This window comes from Zonotrichia albicollis, chromosome 4, assembly GCF_047830755.1.
Source record: "Zonotrichia albicollis isolate bZonAlb1 chromosome 4, bZonAlb1.hap1, whole genome shotgun sequence".
Classification (NCBI taxonomy): Eukaryota; Metazoa; Chordata; class Aves; order Passeriformes; family Passerellidae; genus Zonotrichia; species Zonotrichia albicollis.
The window spans coordinates 33,103,813-33,124,627 of NC_133822.1; the positions used below are offsets into that span (position 1 = coordinate 33,103,813).

Sequence of the window (20,815 nt, forward strand, 5' to 3'; positions counted from 1 at the left end):
AGTTCTGAGGGAATGCAACTGTCAAAACACTTCCAGTGAAAATATTAAGTTTCTTAAAAAAAAAAAAAAAACACAAGCCCAAACTTTGAGATCTGAGTACCTGAAAAAAAAAAAAAACCCAAAAACACAGCAACAATTTTTTACTTGAAAAGGGAATAAGAAGAGCAGAGGCTTCTTAGATATTTCCTAGACATTCTAAGAATAGCATTCCAAGCCCTGCTCCTGGGGCTTAGTGCTATCCTAGCTCCCTGTCAACTTTAGAAGCAGCTGTTTGGAACATCTGGAGATGAGCAGCTTCCTACAGCAACTTGCAGTGCTACCTGAAGAGAGTACATTTGGCACTTTTTATTTCTACTGCCAAGACCTCTTCTATTGTTTGCTCAATGAAAAAAAGAGTGCTTTGGAGTGGTAGAGAGTTCTCCACAAGGAGCACAGAGAGTACTTAATCAGATTTACCTCCTTAGCTAAAGGTAAGGATTAGACTGCAGTGATCAGAAGGGTGAAAATAGCATCTACTACACAGTTTGTAGTAGCAGATGCAGTTTATGTCCAATCTTTCTACATGCTGGCTTAACACTAAGTAACAAGTCCACTGTTATATGCAGCAGATTCAGATATAGACTCAGACAGAAGTCCTCCAGGAAGTGAGTTTTTCATTGATGTTTAAGGTTTCTTTTCCACATCCCAGTATAAACAATCAAGATATGTTTCCAGACCTACTCTTTTTTTTCCCCTCCTTTTTTTTTTTCCATTAATTTTTTAAAATATTTGAGGACTACTTGAATGGCTTACAGAAAATACTAAAAGTCTTTCCAAAGTGGAAAACTATGAAAGTTGGCTAAAAACCTTTTGGCATAGTACTTCTAAAGTTCCAGGAAGCTAAGCTTCTAGTCAGGTTAGGTTTCAGGTGGTGCCTGAAGAGAGCAGTTTAAGGAGTTTACAGCAACCAAGCCAGCAATGTCAGTTCCTTCTGCCTCAGTTTTAGTTCTCCATCAAGTCTGACAGCACTTGCACAGCACAGAATAAAAGCTGGAAGTCTGAATGATGCTTTCCTGACCTTTGACTACACCAGTGGAACACAGAGTAGGACAAAGAGACAGAAATGGGTCAATGCAAGAGCAGCATGTTCACAGTGCACACAAGTCCACAAGGAAGGCAGAGCTTTCTTAGCTGTGTATGTGTGACTCCTCATGGCTGTGACTGCTGATAGATTAGAATGGTTGCTTTTCCTCTAAGTACAGTTCATGTCTAAAGCCACCCTATGGATGAGAGCAGCAGTTTAGAAAAGGAAACACATTAATTTCACTCAGAGTGATGAAACCATGAGGCAAGTATGTAAGAAGAAGCTACCACCTTCTTCCAGCATTCTGCTTGCCAGGAGAAATACCTAAGGGAAGTTTCCAGGCAGTAAAACGACCTCAGCTGTGTGAAGGGATATTTTTGTCTAATAAAGACAGGCAACTAATTATGGCTGGGATAAAAAACGGAGTAAGACCACCATGTCATGACTGCTGGTTGAGGTAACTGACAGTTTCATATAGGAAGCAAGTTTAGTTGTATGTATAAGCAGAAGCTGCCAGCCCTACCACAGAGAAGAGTTATCTTCATCTTACTGAAGTACAAATAAAGACTCATATGCATAAATCCCTGAATTGAACCCAAGGTTCCAATTCAAAGGCTCATCTATTGTAAGCATAACTGGCTTGGAAATCTGCACTTTGTCTCAGACATTACTACTATCTCAAAATAGAATTCTGGCATTACCTTTCACTAACTATTTCAAGTGACACACATGCCAAACTGGAACTAGTTTTATTTTTCTAACTGGTAAACTAACTCTGAGGAGTTGAAAGGACCATCTGCAGCAAGGCACAAAGCTGACAGCATCAGAAAATTTATTTTCCAGTAACATTTAACTTCAATAAAATAACTGGAACATGTAAGATTGAGTTTTGAGTTTCACACTGAATACAAACAAAGCAGTTCAGGTAAGCAAAAATGATTCACAAAAGCTGAAAATGATCTTTTGATAAAGGATTCCCAATAGAAAGGGTTAATATGAAAGCCAGTCTCTTAGCAAGTCACCTCAGTGCAGAACCAATCCACACATGGAAATAGCAAAATGGTGTTTGGAGTCAAGCTCTTAGTTCTTGAATTGTCTGTCACTCCTCACTCAAAATTTGCCTGCAATTACCAGCAATAAGATTTCCCCCTTTGTATTACAGGATGAAAAGGCAGAAAAATAAAGATAAATAAAAAGGCGAAAAGATAATAACTTATAAAAACACACAGCCTTGCTGCCAAATAAGAAAGAAAGCAGAAGAACAGAACTGAACTCTGCCTGCAATCTTTCCAGACACATTTCTGCTGGAGATGCACTGCATCTACTCCCTTTCTTCAAGCGGATTAATGATCAACCAACAGCCACTCCAATGAAAGTATTTTAAGCCTTCCCATAAATCTCCTGACTTGCTGAGAACTGCTGACAGGTGAGATCAGTCCATTTCACAAGTGCACAGGAACACAGTTTTGGCAAGACTCAGATTCTGTAATAGAGAAACACTATGCAAGGTTTGCTTGGGTGAAGGGTGTGGGGATTTTTTACAAAAAAATCTCAATCTTCTTACAATCCAATTAGAAGAACTCAATTTATTAGTCACAGGCCATGTCTGAAATTTCAGATGGTATCTTGCAAGATATGTGAAACAGCCCATTGCACAGCATAGAACAGACCTTCAGACACTGCTGAATTATTTTCAACAATTATTATATAATGTAGCAGTATTTCCTACTCTAAAAATGTTACACATGGATCTTGCATATCCTATTTCATCTGAATACCAAGAGTTTTCCATCTGAGAGTAGATTTTGACCAACAGTGGAAGGAGTTGTTAACTACAAAAATAATAAACTACATAAACCCCCAATCATATTAGCTCTCAACTTTTGACATCAGACTGTGGAAATCAGACTAAATTTGTATTGGCCTTACATCTTCCAGATAGTCTCTGATAGTTTCTCCAAGAGTCATTTGTATGCCTTCATGCCACTCCAGAAGAGCAGACACAGCACTAGTAAGTCATGGGTTTCTCCCTTGTGTTCTCCCTAGTCCTGTTTTAACCAATCACTGCACACAAATTTTACATTATCACTGAGTTTAACAACTTATTCTATAACTGAAGAGTATTAATAAAGCAGAAGCTAGCATGACCAACATCTGCTTGCTAAACATAGGCAACATGAAGGGGAAAATCAGAAGGGAACTGAAGAACCAGGTCAAGGTTCCAAAGTCTCCTTCCCCTATTTATTGCCTTTGGTATTGAGTGAAGTGGTTGCTGCCTGCTTCATTGGGTATGACCCTTGGTCCCATAAATAGCGTCTGTTATTTACACAGCCATGAGAAACAGGAATCTCTGCTCTTGTCCATTTGGGGATGGAAAGAAAAGGAACATTTCCTATCTGTAAGTACATGCAGGCACACATGTTTCCTCTCTAGAAAGATGCTCTGAGATCCACACAAAAAGCTTGGCACTTCTTTCCCACTGAAGCTTCAGACATGGGAAACACATTTCAGATGCTGGGTGGAATAGGACTGTGTTTTTATTATTATTATTATTTGGTTAGGTTCAGAGCAGACTCGCTGTTCACCGCTACCCAACTGCTCTTGTGTCTTGCTAAGAGAAAGTTAAAAGGCATTCAAAACATCCTGCAAACAAAGACATTAAAACATTAAAGCCAGATTTACCATAGCATTCTTCTTTGAAACTTTCAACATTAACTAGAGGGGGATTGGCATAGTTTAGTGAAAAAAATTTTAAGTAGAGGGAGGAAGGTAAGTCACATGATGAGTTGTGTATAGGGGCAATGAAAGGCTAAAACATACATTTAGGTGCAATTACATTAAGTTCGCACACTATGTCATCAGGAACTCCTACCCCAACAGACAAGATTACTTACGTAGATCAGTCCTGAGTAGTATCTCTCCTTCAAGTTGTGAAGCACAGAAGCCTCATTCAGGCATGTCAGCTCTGCCATATCTTCTACTTTAGAGAATTTGGGGGGGTTCATCTTCTGGATGTCATCCTTATTTACTTTCACTTTCTTTCCATTCTCTGCCAGTTCCACGATGGCTTCATCTCCCACTTCTTCCTTCAGGCTAGCTGCCTCAAAGCCATTCTTCTCTGAGGGAACCCATACCAGCTTCTTAGCTGCCCAGTCAGCCTGAGTCAGGGGGTTATTGATGATGTTTTTGTCCACATAAAGGTACTTATCTGCGTCTCTTTGCGCCATTGTGCTTTACAGCTGGGGACCTGTGAACAAAGGGGGAAACAAAGAAAAAAGTTATTTTTACAGCCTCAAATTGCCTTGCAACTTCTCAGAGGCAGACAGGCACATGCTAAGTACTCTGAATCCCTGGTCATTAGAGCATGCCTCTCCCTCCTTTAATTTCATGTTAGTAAGCACTGCTAAAGTTGTCAAACTTCCAATAAGGCCAAGGTTTTGCTTGCCAAGAGTATGAAAAAAACCAAACTAGCAAGCAGTTTATAAAAAACCCAAAACCTACAACAAAACACCGACCATTAAGCATTTGGAAGCCATTATTTGGCAGAAAAGAGGAAGGACATTAAAGTGGCAAGCACCAAACAATTTGTGCCAATCCTCATAGCATCAGACACTATGTCAGTAACATTCTGGTCAAGAGTAACCCTTCACTGCTCTACTTGGTAGAGATATTGGCTCAGAAATAAAATCATAAATGTGGAATCAACACTTTTACTTTGTATCTCCTTATCCTGATAAGCTATAAATCAAAACCCACAACTTCTCAGAAATGTCAACAACCAGCCTGAAATGCGAGGTGCAGTTTACTTCTAAAAGATAGTAATTTGCAGACACCAGTTAAGACTGATAGTAGATACTTTCCATCACCAGCTTAGTAGTAATACCCAACCCACCATTTTATATCTTTTTTTTTTCCTAGATAATGTTCAGTAGCAAAATATCTCCAAGATAGTAACAGAATAAATCAGGAAGCTTTACAGCTAAATATCTTCTATTAACATCCTTCTATGAAGCTGCGGTCAGATAGAGGAGAGAGTTTCATCCCTACAAAAAGGAGACTTAGGCTGCATACTTGAAAAATGGCACCCTAGATTCAGTGTTTCATCAAAACCAGAACAATACCGCCAGGGATTTTCCAGTTTATAAGGCAGCAATTTTATTAGTGCCATTCAAAAGTCCTTTCAATCAGAAAAGGACTGCATGCGTCAAGGCTCATTAACCATGTAACAGCAGCCTCTTTACCAGATCCCATAAACATTACTTCTCAAATTCTTCCTCACAAAGATACAGTGTCCTCAGTATATGTTTCTCATAGCTTGAATAGAAACTAGAGCTCTTTACTACCTAAAGAACAGGAAATGAAAATATGAGTACTCATGTCCTAGAAGGCTATCAGGAGCTATATGGATAACTTCTCTACAGAATTCATATTTACAAACCTGCAGGCAAATCAAGTAAGTGAAGTCTGACTGCACACACTGCAGACAAAAAGATATTGAAAGCTGGACATAAGCAGCTCAATTCCCAAAACATGCATGAAAGCAACAATAGATGTAGAGTCCCAGCATTAGCAAACAGTGAATGAAGCCAGAAAAGCATCAGCCATAATAATGATGGGCGCCAATGCCCACACCAGTCATTTGTAAGCGTGTAGGGAAATCCCTTTCAACAAATGTATCACTGTAGGGGGTATGTAACTTTGTGCCAGAGACTGTATGGATAGCTGTATATTCACAGTCAAAAATTCTTCAGCAAACAAAGAGAAAATCACTCTATAAACAACCACTTCCTTTAGTTTGAGTTTAAAATCTTTGTCTTAAGCCTTACTGGATATGCCAAGCACCTATTCCACACTTGACCTCATCTCTCCTTCCCCACAGGGTCACTGACACTTCCAGCTCAACCACAATGGTGATTCTCAGAGCAACTCCTCCTTTTCATATTATTCCTGAAAACTAGATTTTCATGGATACATGATGAAGAGATATGTTGTAAAGACAACATGTAGCAGTCTGGAGGCTGCCATAAAAAACCTGAGCTGTCAGAAGAGCTCCAAGACCATCCTATAACAGCAAGCCTGACAGAGTATATAGCAAATAAAGAAGGCCAACTATTCAACAGAAGATATTAGGATTTCATGACACTGCAGAGTATCATCTGCAGGCTGTGATCAAATGGTTAAAAAAAGGGAGTGGAAGGAAAGAGAGGAAAAAGAAAAAAAAAGAAATAAATATTCAATTGTGTTCAGAGTTGTATCAGGTTTGGCAAAGCAACAGCTGTGCTCTACCCTCCATTACACAGCTTCCTGCCTATGCAACTCCCAGAATGTAACCAGTTGCCTTTTTTGGCTATAATCAGGCAGGACACAGAGGCACTATGCTTCAGCTAAATTCAGTTTCATCATTTCCTGAGGAATCCAAAGTAACCAGCCATCTGAAGTGTCCTACATTACAGTGAAACACAGTCCTCCTCGCTTCCTCACTGCTAGAGTACATGCATGCATTCAGTATACCTTCAGATACATTCTAGGATAAAGACTAATTCTTTTTTAGGCAAAGGAGTAGATAAGATCACAATAAATCTTTCAAAGAGTATCCCCAGTCAGTCCTAGATCTGAAGAGAACTAAGAAAATAAGATAGTTACAGAGAGGCTTATTACAAATTCCTTGCAGGAAGGGAACCCCAAATTATCTCACATATTACAAGAGTGCATTCTTCAGCCAGTAAGAGATCATTCTAGAGCATCTATACCTTTTTATTTTCAGGGCTCAAAACAACTTTCACAGTAGGAGGAGAAATAGCCTAACACAGCTATTCTAAAATCTCACCAAACACTAAGTTCAAGATATTTTTAATATATTAAATATATATTAATATAGTATAATCTAGTGTATATATAAATATATATATTTAATATAATTTTGAATATTTTAAGTACTACCAAACAGTAGTGAGGAGATTCCAAAAGAGTCTGCACCTCAGACTTGAAACAGACTTGAAAATTCCCCTAATGCATGGCAGCAGCAGCCTTCTTACCATCATCTTAAACCAGCTCTCCTGTGCTCCAGAACAGGATCCTCATGTAGCAGAAGTAACAGACAGAGGCCCAAGCTAAGATAACGTGGCATCAGAGCTATTCTCGAGGCTGACTGCGAACCCACAGGGCGTCTCAACTAGCAACACCACAAACCAACCATTAATCTGTCTTCTCCACAAGAACAGTACCAGAGGAATCAGATTCAGCAAGCTCCATCTCATGGGCTCCTAAACTTATCTTCCCAGCTTATGCTGCATTTCACTGGGCATTTCTAAAAATCCCTTAAAGTGGTCAAGGAAGGAAGCAAGCCCAGTAAGCTCTTACACCAACTAACAATGAATGCAAATCATTGCTCTTTTAGGAACAAATTAAGAAGCAATTTGTTTGCCTGGTAGTTTGCATTTGGGGTGTAGATAATTATGTAGCACAAGGACATTTATCTTTACACAGCTATTGTGCAACGGCCAGATGAGAATACCATTAACAATATTCTTTTTGATCCCAGTCTATAGGCAAGAGGACCAAAGAATACAGAAGGAAGACAGACCATCCTTGTTTTGAGTTTAAATGTCTCCTTCCTAGTATTGTTTCCAAAAATGACATACTACAGTCACTTCCCTGTTAACCCAGTATGTTCCCTTATTGTGGTTCAGAGCAGTCTGGGGAAGAGGCTGGTCCAGCTTTGCTTGTTTTCCATTATTTCTGAATCCAAGAGATATTCTTTGTCATTTAACTAACTACATAATTGCTACAAAGATGCCATACAGTCACAGAGAGAGACAAAATGCTCCTTCTGTGTCATGAATGGGATCAAGACATCAGTATGTAGTGCAACCTTACAAAATAATACCAACTGCCCTGTTGACATACATATTTCCCAGCAGACAAATTCTTTTGAGAGGAACAAGTCAAACACTGGATTTAACTTAAGATGACATGCATTCCCATTGAACTAGGCAGAATTACTCCAAACCCTCACTGGAATACAGTCATATGGACAGAAGTTTGCCTTAGTCTCCTGCAATTTCATAGCCTTAAGGCTTGAATTAGAAGACACTTCACACACACTCTACTTAAAGCAACATCAAGTGCTTCCCATAAACCTGGGAACAAATACTTTATCTGGTTTGGAAAGGTCTAAAGGATACCTCTGCTGTAAGGTCCCTTTCTTTCAATAACAAGCATTTTACAAGTGCTAAAAGCACAGAACATTACCTACTTGCAATTAAATTTTCAGTAACTATTTGTATTTCCCCCCAGACATTCACTCTGTCAGTAGCCACAGAACTGTTCCTGGAGTGAGCCACTGCTCAATTAGATAAGCATGAGCTTTACTAACTATTTAGCCAACAGCTGAAGTAGAAATAGAATTCACAAGAATTCTATACTTATTTCATAAGAGCATTAATGCAAGAGTTAAAGCATCACACTTGCAGGTACCAGAGCACTGGCTGGGCAAGGAAACACCTCTAATTTGAGTTACCTAAACCATGGTTAAAGTAGGGATCCCCACACTGCTCTTTCTTGGCTTCAGCCTCATTCCTAGCAAAGATGCATTACTATACTGGAAAAGACAGTTTTACTCACACACCATTTCATTTCCCTGCTTTAATGAATTATGAGAAGTTTGTGAAATACTGTGCTAGCAAGGATGCAAAACAGCCATATACATGCACAGAATCCTTGGCAATTGAGATCAACACTTCAGAACTTTGCTGTAAGACTGAGCCAGCCTGAAAAGGGATGTAAGTGGATAATTACTGGAAGTTTTCTTCTGCTTCGTATCTGCCAGTAAAACACTGTTACAAATCTCCTGTGATTTCATATTAAACAATCCTCCCACATGGTTTGCCTAGTGGCCTTTCTACTTGCAGTGCAACAGGAAGTAAAGTAATTGTTCACGCTTTTTTTGTCACCTAAAGGGTGACAAAAAGAATGAACAATAAACAGCAAACATATTTAGACTACAAGTTAATTTCCCTTTCTTTAAAATGTTCACCTTTTAAAGGCAGTTCATGAATACAACTTTGCCACCATTTTCCAGACTATCTTACCTTTAGCAGCTTGTCGGAGGGTGCAATACAAGACAAAAGGCTCTTTCCCAGAACAAAAGGACTGTACACCATTTCTATAAGCAAGACAAGATTTTTGCACTAGAAAGTTATAGCACTGCTGGTCACTCATGGCCCTATTTTAGGTACAACTAAGTTGCACTCAGTGAGAACTTGGATTATTTGTTAATACACAGCATTTAAAAAATAATCTGAGAAGCTGCAAATTATTCAAACTAAGTTTGGTCAGTAAGAGTCATATGATGGGAATCCTTGCTAAGCTATGATCTGAACAGCTAATACTTGTATTATTCCTACAATTCAACTATTTCACTTTCCCCAGCCAGCTGAATGTGGTTCCTCAAATTAAATTTAAGAGCAGCTAGAACACTAGACTAAACTAGTCTAAAATAGACTTTACTGGCCAGGCTAGCTACAGTGACCATGAACTGACATGATAAAACCCCTAACCTACCAAGAAGAAACTTCCTATAATTCCCTTGTATTCACTAAGGAACTGTTCAGATCTCATTTGTTTAGGTTAGAGTGACACTTTACAGCTCCAAGTGACAGTATATTTATGGAAAAGAAAACTGTAAAGTTTGTTAGCCCAAACTGCTCCAATTTGTAAGCAACACCCACATAAAAACCGGAGTTGAAATTACTAAGGGTGAGAAATGAATCACAAGGAGGCAGAGGGAAAGGAAAGGGAAAAGCTGGCAGGAAGCTGAACTGATGGACAGGTTATAGCTGCTTATTTCCCAAGTTCAGTACATTGAGACACACCAGTGCCTGATGCTTCAGGCTGAATGCAAGAATCACGAATTTCAGTTGTCCCACAGAGAATACACCACCAGGCAAGTACCTGAGCTCGCAATTAACACCCCCTCACAGGCAGCCCCGCTGAAGGCACCGAGCTGCACTTACCCTTTCCATTCAGAATGCTGCCATGCAGACTCATTTCTTCTATTTCAGCTTTATTTGGGACTCATAATGACTGCTATTAGGCTTACCGGAGTTCACTGCTTTCCTCTCCAGTCACAGTCTGACGCACACAATACATTGTTGAAAGATTTATTTCACAACTGGAATGCAGTTTGCTGGCAATTATTGTTGCATATTCAGTTTGACTGTAGTGCTGCCCAGACTTGCCAGCTACCCTGTTTATTACTGCAAATTAAACTCAAGGTAGAGCACTAAAGTGCCCTCTCTGTATGTGGGGCTCAAAGAACCCAGAACGAGGAATCTAATTATCTAATGCATAAGTGATGCTTCTATTGCACAGAAGTGACCTACTGGCCAGACTACAGGTAAGACAAAAGAAAGAAACTGAAGGAAATTCTGCACCTTCCAAGTGGCCTAAAGGTACCCAACACACACACTCAGAACAGTGAACATGGAATAAATGCTTCTCGGTTTCTCCATGTCCAGCCCTCTTCATCAGCTGCCAAGCACCACTCTGGTATGTGTGAAGCAGCACTTTCATATATTCTGCTGTAACAGCTGACAGAGGGGGTTTGCTCCGGCAGCTGGGACACCCAATAGCAAAATGCAAAGGCCACAAAGCCACATACAAGCAAGACGCTTCCATGCCACTTAATAATCACCTTTTCTCTCCACTGGGTTCAAATACAGTAGGAGTGTGAGAACAGTCCCACAAGCATGGCATATGTTCATTTAACAAATACTAATGCCAATCTGAAGTGGCTACTGTTGGGTACCAAAGACTGAAAACAGGGTAATAACGCAGTGGCTTCACCACGGGCTACAGAAGCACGGGAACAATCTTGGGCAACCACACTGCATGCAGTAATTAACCACTGTAGGTTACAGGCAAATAAAGGCAGGCATAGTTAAGTTAATGCTAGGGAGGGTATGCTTGCCTCTATTTTAATTGCACCTTGTGAGTTCAGGGAGACAAAGACTACTACACTACCATGTAGATGGCACCAATACAGTTAACCAGCTCTATGAAGCCTGTGCATGCTGTTCAAACACACCAAACACTGATTTAGGGAGGGGGATGGCAGCCTTCTGTTGATTTCAAGTCCAGTCTTTAGCATGACAAAGCTAGGCTGGCTGCCACCCAACCCCATTCACTTTGAATAAATATTCCAAGTTTACAATCCTGCATAATACACTTTCTGCAACTGTTGTTTCTCATTAGTGGAGTACAGTACATGCCTTCTCAGCAGAGGAGAGAATTCCTCTTACAGAGACAGTGTGCCCACAAGGAAAACATTCCGGGGGGAGAACACATTCTTCGTGACCACTCAGCAAAGTAATCCCACTTAAGGGGACAGCTGTAGTTCAGAAAATTGCAGCCCATCCCTGCTGTTCAAGCTGTTTTGCTGGAAGACTTGTTTTCAGGAGGCATAATGGCCTGCATAAGTTCTGATCAGGCATGCAGAGTTCCCTACGGACATGGCAGGAGAGAGGGGGGAAGAGCTTAGAAAGTTTTAACCTTTGTTACCTCGGGGTCACTTTTCATCTCTTCCCTGATATTCTGATTTAAGGCAAAAATGTATCTGCCAAGAACTCTGAGGAACTGTGTAAGGTAGCTCTACATACATCAATTAGCACTCTGTCCTTTTTGTCAATGCCGGGTTTCAATTCACTGCAAGAGCAGACAAGAAATAAAACAATTACATCTAAATACAGAGACAAAAAATACAGGGCTGGTTCATCCTTTTAGATGCAAATATTTAGCATTTACCTGGCCAAGATAGTCATCTTACAGGAACAATTACTCTTGCTAACATTAACTGACAAATTGCTTTGATCAATACTACTAATCATCTTCCAGTTCACAATGAAAAGAACAAATCATCAGTGTAAATGTGTCCAGTAAATAATTATAAAAAGTATTATTTTTACTTTGCAGCAGAAGTTTCTCTAAAAACTTCCAGTTCAGCCTACTGTGCCAAACTAGGACTGTGTACAAGCAGCCTTCTGCTACATCTCATATTTTTATTTTTGTTTCAAATCATTCTGCTGCACACTTACAGCAGCTATGGGGATGGCAGGCAAAAATCCTGGCACAGAGAAGTGTACTGTCTTTACAGGGTCTAAGCTGGATTCTCAACCCTTCCAGCAATACATAACAGTTCAATAACAAGACCTACATCATCTCTCTTTATGACAGTGATGTCTGAGGTAGGGGTCTGAAGAATGACTTTTTTTGGACATGAGAACACAGCAACTCTTACACAAAGAAGAAAAAGCTACATAGCCTTTACGTTCCAAGATGAGTAAGGAGGCCAGGTTGAAAGTATTTATGCTTATTTTTATTATATTTGTTTTATAAATACTTATGCTCATAAATATCATGTTCAAGAGGGTCTAAAAATCCAGATTGTGGCATTTCCCTACTGCATTCAAGGTCTGGCACAGCCTCTTAGCTATCCATTATAAGCATTGTTCTACAGAAAGCTCCTGGTGCAGTAGAGCACACGAGGAACACTCAAGTTTGTCTTCTGGTTAGCTTGCTCCCTCCCTGACCTGTGCTTTCTTCTCTCATTGGCAAATATATCAGTCTTTAAAAAGGAACAGCATTAGGCATCACTAATTTTAGAATTCACCCAACCGTGCCCCCCTGTCTGGATCTCCTGAAACACGGATTTTTGTGTTAGAGGAGAAGAAAGGACTCATCTTTCAATCTCAGATGAATAAAAGCAAGGGCAGAAACTGCCCTGTTGAAGTAGAAACTTAGTCTGGACTATTACAATCATGGCTATATGGCATATAAAATTTTCTATATTCTGGCAATTCTAGAAAAGACTTTTTTGGAAAAAAAGAAAATTATCTCATTTTGACAGGTGACTGATAAGACATTCCATGATTTCCATAGGAGGAAACAAATATAATTTGAAACTATCCAATAAAGTTTTGCTTTCTGCCCTAAAAGGACAAAAAAACCATAAGGAAACACTGACCACAGAAAACTGTTTTGTGTGTTTCCACCATAGTTAGCAAGACTGTCCACACCCATATGGATGCACAGCAGTGCTGTGGTGGTGAGGCACTGGAACAGGCTGCCCAGAGAGGTTCTGCATGCCTCATCCCTGGAAGTGCACAAGGCCAGGTTGGATGGAGCTCTGAGCAACCTGGCCCAGTGAAAGGCGTCCCTCGTGGCAGGGGAATGGAACAAAATGATCTTTAATGTCCCCTCCAACCCAAACAATCCTGTGACTCTCTGATATTCTTCTCCTTATCTACACAAGCAAGAGCTGAACCACTACTGCAGCTGCACTTTTTCCTAACAGAATTAGCAGTAATATAACATGGTGATATTTATCATTTAAGTCTACATCAAGTTTTTTGAGCACTAAAGAACTAGAATTTATTTATACAGTTCTGCCCATTATGAAAAAAATTAAGATTTGCCACATAACAGATTAGCTCCCACCACGTGCAAGAAGAAGATAAACTGATTTTGCACATGTATATGTCAGTGCTACATGGGCAATGTAGATGGCTTTTAGAAGTTACATTAATTTGCCTAATAAATCGGCAATCCTTCTTTTATGACTAATACATCTTTCTCATCACATTTGTGTGTTCTCATTTTACTTTTCCAATCATATACTGCATTAAACTTGGAAAGGGCCATTAAACCAATTCACAATAATTTACTGTGTAATGAAATGTCACAGACTTTAGTGTCTGCTATAAAGATTCATACTGCAACATAAACCAGTTCGCTTAGCTTTTATTGCCTGGGTAAAGTCACAAATCTTAAGACACAATTTAAAGAGTTTTTGTGCTTGTAGAGAAATCTTATTTGGTATTTATCCTCCTCTAAGAAAGAAGATTTACTTGGTCAGTATGCAGACACTTACACTTGAAACACAGCCGTTTCAAGAATCCAATTATTTAACTATTTTAGGTAGTCAACAGTGTATCTGCATCCGTACTTCCATTTATTTAAACAATTTTGAGAAGTCTGAATACATTCCACTTGATGTCAGAAAGGGATAAAATCATTTCTATCTCTGAACAATGGGGAGAAAAGCGACGTCTGAACCACAACTATGAAGAACAAAATATCTTTAAGTGGCATTCTGCTAAAAAAATAAAATTCCACTAATACAAAAGAAATATTTCTTAGACTACCTCATATGCATGTACAAGTAAAAAGTAAAGTTGTTTTCTAGATAGTTACCACAATGAGGAATTTATTAATTAAATTGCTGTTTCTGGTTATCTTCATCTCAAATCCTCCCCTTCTGACCTGTTCCACTCACTAACTGTTAAACACACAGCTACCCATCCTCACAACCACCCAAAAAACCCAAAGCAAAGTGTCAATACCTTCCTCTACATTTAGAACTATGACTGATATAGCTAAAATAGAAGCCTGAGAGTATTTTTTTATCTACATTTAAAAAAGGTGCAAAAATCAATTTACTATACAAACCAACTAGTTTCAAGTGCTTAGCCAGGAATTTACTAATCCAGTTCACTGGTTTGACTTCAGATTTACATTCTGTATTTCTTGAGAAGTTCTTTCATCTAGGCACCCTATACCTGTTCAAGTATGTCTAAATTCTAAGATAAGGTTTCTTTTTCTTAAATTGATAGCACATCAATTAAAATTACTTTGTTCACACATTCCAAAATAACTGATTTTATCAATTCTGGCACAGAAAGATTGGAATCTCTTGCAATAAATGGCAAGCAGACCTACATTTAACAGTCCCTGTCAAAAAGAACTTACTAACAATTGACCTACAAACTGATACTACAGTTCTGTTAAGTCAGTCACATTTCGAAAGAAACAGAAGCAACTAAATTTTTAATTAAAATTTGGCTGTAGGTTTCCTTTCTGTTTTTTTTTTTCTTGGACATTTAAAACAATTCTGTTACTAAAACTAACTGGGTTGGTTGTTGACCATAACCAACTTTAACCAAAGTCAAATCTACTGCACCTCCAAGGTTGAGTAAAAGAGTCTAAATTCAAATGAACTGGTCAAATCTTGAACTTAAAAAGAAAAACACAGGTGAATGTACTCTCATCACTACAAACAATAAAAAGTGAAGTAAACTATTACAAGAGCATGCTTTAAGTCTAAGATTTTAAACAGGAAGCTGCCCAGCAGGAAAAAAAACCCCTCTGATTGCACACAAGTGACAAAATAGAGCTGTAAAATTTCTCTCAACCCTTTTTCTTACAAGTCTGAAGGCCCATTTTGCTTTCACGCAAACCAGAACTCCAGTTCTGTGCAGAGGGATATATCACAATGGATTTCCTGCCGAGACTCATTAAAATGGTAGCTCTTGATGAATGGAAGTATTCATCAGTTAAGAAGACTTCATGATACAGATTTTCAAGTTAAGTTTCCCTTAACATATTAATTATTAGCCTGAGATTACTGAAGTCACTTACCCATGTGGTTTTATTTACTGCTCTCAGTAAAGTCAGCATACATGCATTAGGAGAAATTTATATTTCTAGTCATGAAGACAAGCAGAATCCAAACCCTATGCACACAACTCTAGAGGCATAAATTTCATAAATAGGTCATGGAGTCAAGACACAGCATACAGCATTACATTTCATTATACCTCTCTGCAACCAGCAGCAATACATTTGTAATACTTCTACAAGAAAAAATTTACAGCAGACAAAGTATGCCAGATCAATTTTCCAGTTTCCCTTTTGCTATGGTTAAAAAGAACATGACTTAGCAGTACTAGCTCCAAAAGTATCACACAATGAAATCAATCACAGCTCCATCACCAGAAAACTGCACACTAGTGTTTCTCCAGACTCTTCAGGATGCTCAGAATGGCAACAGATTGTGCAGAACAGTAAAAGGCCAAAGGACCATTAATGGAAAATGGGGACTAACCCATTATGCTGAACACAACTGGGCTGGAGTGAGGTCAGAAGCTTTTAAACCACTACAGTGGCCTGGCACTACAAGACGAATCAGTGTTGAGATTATTACTTCAAGTACTCCGAACAAGTTCTCACAGCCACTGAAGAAAAAAGCGAAGCGGATAAACCATAATTAAGATGAACTTGTAAATTGATGCATTTCATTTAGTTGGACAACACCCATTTGCATTAGCTTCCAGGGCAGAAGTTGCATTTGTGTTTTTGCTTCAGCTTACTCTATTAAAATCAGGTTGCTAGTTTCCATCTCTTTCTACGCTAGAAAACTCAATTAGAACCATGCTGTGGTTAAACTGAAAAGAAATTTAAGGTACAAGGTCACCGAGCCACCATTAAGTTAGAACAACTGCCAGCAAAAACAATGCTGCTGTAGGCAATCCTCTGCTATTATAGTTTTGTTCCAACCCACAGAAGACTTAATGTCAGGCACACAATTTCTCTACTTAACATGCAAACAGCTCTGCCTCAATTATAAACTAAGAAAGCAAAGAGTAACGAGATATTTACACAAGAAATAAAAGAAAAAAAATTTATGTTAGAGGGCACTGAGTGCATTATTAAGTCAAACAAACAAAAATACATTATATCATACACTGAAGATTAAGGTTTTGGACACCTTTTAGTAGACATGCACACTAATTATGAGCGTCTAAAATGCACTCCAGTCATCAGTTAGTTTCAGCATGTTACCCAATAACCCAAAGCTACCACACCAAAAAGCAGATGTACTGTGGGGAATAACACAACCTTAGCTTTGACTTCCCCTTTCAGTAAACCTTGCATTAACTAGATGAGTTCCTGTACCTCCCATGGGCCCACTTATAATCTCACCCTATTACCGTCACACTAATCCATAAGCGACATCAATCTGGGCAAGACACAGGCCTAGGGATGGGGTGGAAGAGGAAGACTGAGAAGAATCAGCTCAGAAATCACAAAACCTCTGACACATGTCCTGTCTCCTTTGTTCTGGACATTAACAGAACCTAATCTGAAATTTGGATATAGACAGACACAACTGAAGTGTATTTTCACAAAGCCAGCAGTAGCTGATATCCATGCACTCCCTCGTACCTGCATGTGAATAGCCTGACACACAACCAGCCTGTGAATTAATACAGTCAGTGCACTGTTTTTAAAGACCTTCCAAGATGATAATGGTTCATGGTTTTCAAGATAGTTTGTTGAAGTGGTAAATGCAAGTCTCGCATTTGTAGAAGATACATTTACAGTGCAAAGTAATGTTGCAAAGAGAGTTAAGCGCCTGTGGCATCCAACTGCAAGGCAGTTTTCAACTTGAAGATGAGTGAGTATTAGAGTGACCACTGGCTACACAGCTTGAACACTCCCCAACATTTTTCATAATACCTAAATAATACGCTGGACAACAAAGATTATTTTAGCTTCCTAAGCGAGAGATTTTTCTGTTCTCTTTCCTATGATTTTACTGGACAAGGTTGGTTTTATTTTTATTATTATTACTTTTTCATTATAGTAAATTATAAGATTACAGTATAGCACTCACAAGCTATTTGTCTTCTTAAAACATTCTGAAACACATCAAAATCTATGCAGAGAAAATAATGAAAAAAAAAATCTTATTCTTTATCTCTTGAGATGAAATTATCATCTGGCAACATTTTTCTTACAAGATTAACCTGAAAGAAAAAAGAAACAAAGAAACAACCAAAAAACCAACCCACAACCATGGTAGAAATAGCCCAACAGTCTATGCAAAAGCCTATAAAAGTTTCTTCACTTATTCTTTTGGGGCAGACAGAACCTGACTATTAAGTCTTCCTGTTTATACAGAAACAGACACAGGCTATTTGGCAGCACAAACACTTCTCCAGAGGTCTTCCAAAGTCAGACCTTGGCTACACAAGTCAAGCATCCAAGGGATAACACCAGATTCCAAAAAGAACCACATCACTCACCAGCTTGGTGCCAGTCACATTCACCTGGACGTTTCAGGTCAGTAAAGAAGTTACACTACTACCAATTTTGCTTCTACTTCAGTACTACAGAAATTTTTGCCTGTCCACCTCCATAAAGACAGTGCACACAGTATGAATAAGTGCAATAACACATAATTTCAGCAGTTCCACCTGATATGGAGCATCATAGAACTGTTGAATGATTTCCTTGTAGTTATTTTCACAAGGTTAGATTAGCATGAAGCCTTGTGTTTATACAGTTTGGAAAATTGTGATTAACAACTTCAAAACCCTTCTGTACCACTTACATTTATCAATTGCTTTCCTCTCATTACAACTTTCTAGTTAATAAAATATCAGTTTATCTCATTGAAGCCTTCTGAGTCAATACCTATCTGCACCATGATTTTTGCTGGAATGCCATTGATAAGTGAACTTAGTCACATCGTGACCTAGTGACTAATTTCAAAGGCATTTAACACAGGCAGTAACTGATTAGACGGTTGTTACTTTGGAGTTAAAACTTTACCATACCTAGCCTTAGGAATAGGAGATGTATACAAGAGTCAAGAATGCGTAATTTAATCTTCCAATCCACGGTTCAACAGTCTCCATATAAGTCACCTTGTATTTCCTTACAGCAGGCAAATTATAAATGGACCTTGGCCTGCAGACTACTACAGTATCTTTACAAGTTTGAAGCATATTTTTTTAATGCATTGTTTGAGAGATTACTGTGTTTTGGAAGACCTGCCCAGTTATAAAAAAGCTTAGGTTCTTAGTCCACTCTGATGGAGTGTGGCTCAGGACATCGTGACAGGATATGGCAGAAAAACCTACAGAAGAAGAAAGATCAAGAGCACAAACAGTGCATCGAGAGGAAAAAAAAGAAGGAAAGGAATTGTAAAGAGGAAAACAAAGTGGAATTAAAGAGTCACTGCCTGCAGAGTTTGCCGACCAATGCAGTTCACTTCTGAAAAATCCCCTTTTAGTACCAGAAGCGTGTTATTCTTTTAAAACTCATTTCACCCTGTGTTTAGGCGAATTAGGAGCAATTCTCATTAAACTTCCTGGGCAGGCACCGCGCTCGGGGGCTATGAAACTCGTTACTTTCCGCACCTACAAGTCGGTAAAGATACCACTCAAAGCCGGAGAACTTTTACTACTCTGTTGGAGGTGATGCCTGAAAGCACAAGCTATCTGCAAGAGCTCTCGGTGCAAGCTTCATCTTGCCCTGTCACTCCCTCCTCCCTCCCTCCCTCTCTCTCCTGGCCCAAACGAACGAGGAAGTGGAGCCGGGCGGGCGGGCGGGCGGAAGCCAAGCCCATGGCGGTGTCTGCAGGAGGGCTGTCAGCCCGTGACTCAGGCTGCAGCCCTGACAGCTGCGGCCCCCGGCGGCCCCTGCCCGCTGCCGCCGCGGGCCGGGCAGCGGAGGGCAGCAGGGAGGGGAAGGAGCGGGCTACGGTGGCACAGGGCGCCAGTCACCCACCCCACCTGCGGGAGGCCGGTTCGCGGGGCCCGCAGGGAGCAGAGCGGCAACTCCGCGGGCACGCACGGCCCCGGGGGAGACACGGGGAGCACGCCAGCCCGGCAGGTCCCACGGGGACCGAGCGGACACGGAGCGGCGGGACAGCGGGAGCCTTCTCGCCCGGCCGGACAAAGAGGCGCCAAACCCGGCGAGGGAGGGAGGAAAGCGCGGCGCCAGGGGGGAAAACCAGAGCCCACCCGCGCCCACTGCCCCGCCCGACCGGCTTCACCTGAGCCCGGCTACGGTGGAGGGAAGGAAACGCCGCGGCGGCGGCTGCGCTCCTCACGACAAGAGTGCGGCGTCCTCCGGCTGCGGCTCCTCCCGCGGCACCGCGACCGCCGCTCGCTCACCGGCTCTGCTGAGCCGCCCGCCCGCCCGGGCGGGGCCGCCCCACCCCTTACGCCACCGCCCACCAATGGTGCCCCCGCTACCGAAGATTGACGGCCAACACGACCAATCAGAGTGGCCGAGGTGTGCGGAGGCTGAGGAAGCCGTTGAGCCGTTAGCAACGCCCGTGCGCCCCGCCCGGCCCCGCCCCGTCCCGCTCAGCCTAGCCCGGCACCGCGGCCGCTCGGGCTGGGAGCGGCGGCTGAGGAGCTTCGGGGGCTCCGAGGGCTCCACCGTGCAGGCTGCGGGGTCGGGTAGGACTCCCCCGCTCCGATCCGCTCGGGTCGAGCCCGGCCGAGCCGCCCCCACAACGCCCCACGCCGCGGCAGCCCCACAATGCCCCGCGCCGGTCTTCGGTGCTGCCGAGGGCAGCGGGTGCGGCCCCGGCCGGGAGCAGCAGTGGGTCCGGGGCCGGGAGCAGGAGAGGGGATCCGCGAGGCCATGGGCTGCTGCCCCGCCGCCCGAGACCGTGCCAGAAGTCCTCCGAGATGGGAGTAGGGGTTGGGGGGTGTCCCGGCCAAGAGGTTCCCAGTCAGCCTCGTTGTAGTGCAAAATACCTGCAAGAGTCAAAATTTTGTTTCACAGAGTCATTCAGGTTGGAAAGGTCTCTGAGATCATTGAGTCCAACCTATGACCGAACACCACGACGTTAACCACACCATTGCACTGAGATTGCGCCACATGCAGCCTTTCCTTAAGCACCTCCAGGAATGGTGATTCCCCCACCTTCCTGGGCAGCCCATTCCCATGGCTAATCACTTTCTGTGAAAAAATTCCTTCTAACGTGCAGCTTGGCTCAGCTTGAGGCCATGATCTCAACCTGTCAGTGGCTGCCTGGGAGAGGAGACTGACCCCCACCTGGCTACAGCCTCCTTTCAGGCTGTTGTAGAGATTGATAAGGTCTCCCCTGAG

General features: G+C 41.3%; 1 protein-coding gene across 2 annotated transcripts in view; it reads right to left on the reverse strand.

Annotated features, from left to right (window-relative positions):
- The window catches only part of MYH9 (myosin heavy chain 9), a 70,187-nt gene extending 50,285 nt beyond the window's left edge, over positions 1–19,902 (reverse strand). For both annotated transcript variants that reach the window (XM_005488558.4, XM_026794517.2), the window contains exons 1-2: positions 19,746–19,902; positions 3,958–4,310 (exon numbers count right to left, since the gene is read on the reverse strand). In XM_005488558.4, coding sequence (XP_005488615.1) covers positions 3,958–4,290 — 333 coding nt within the window. In that variant the 5' untranslated portion in view covers positions 4,291–4,310; positions 19,746–19,902. The remainder of the gene's footprint in view (positions 1–3,957; positions 4,311–19,745) is intronic.
- Positions 19,903–20,815: the final 913 nt, after the last annotated feature.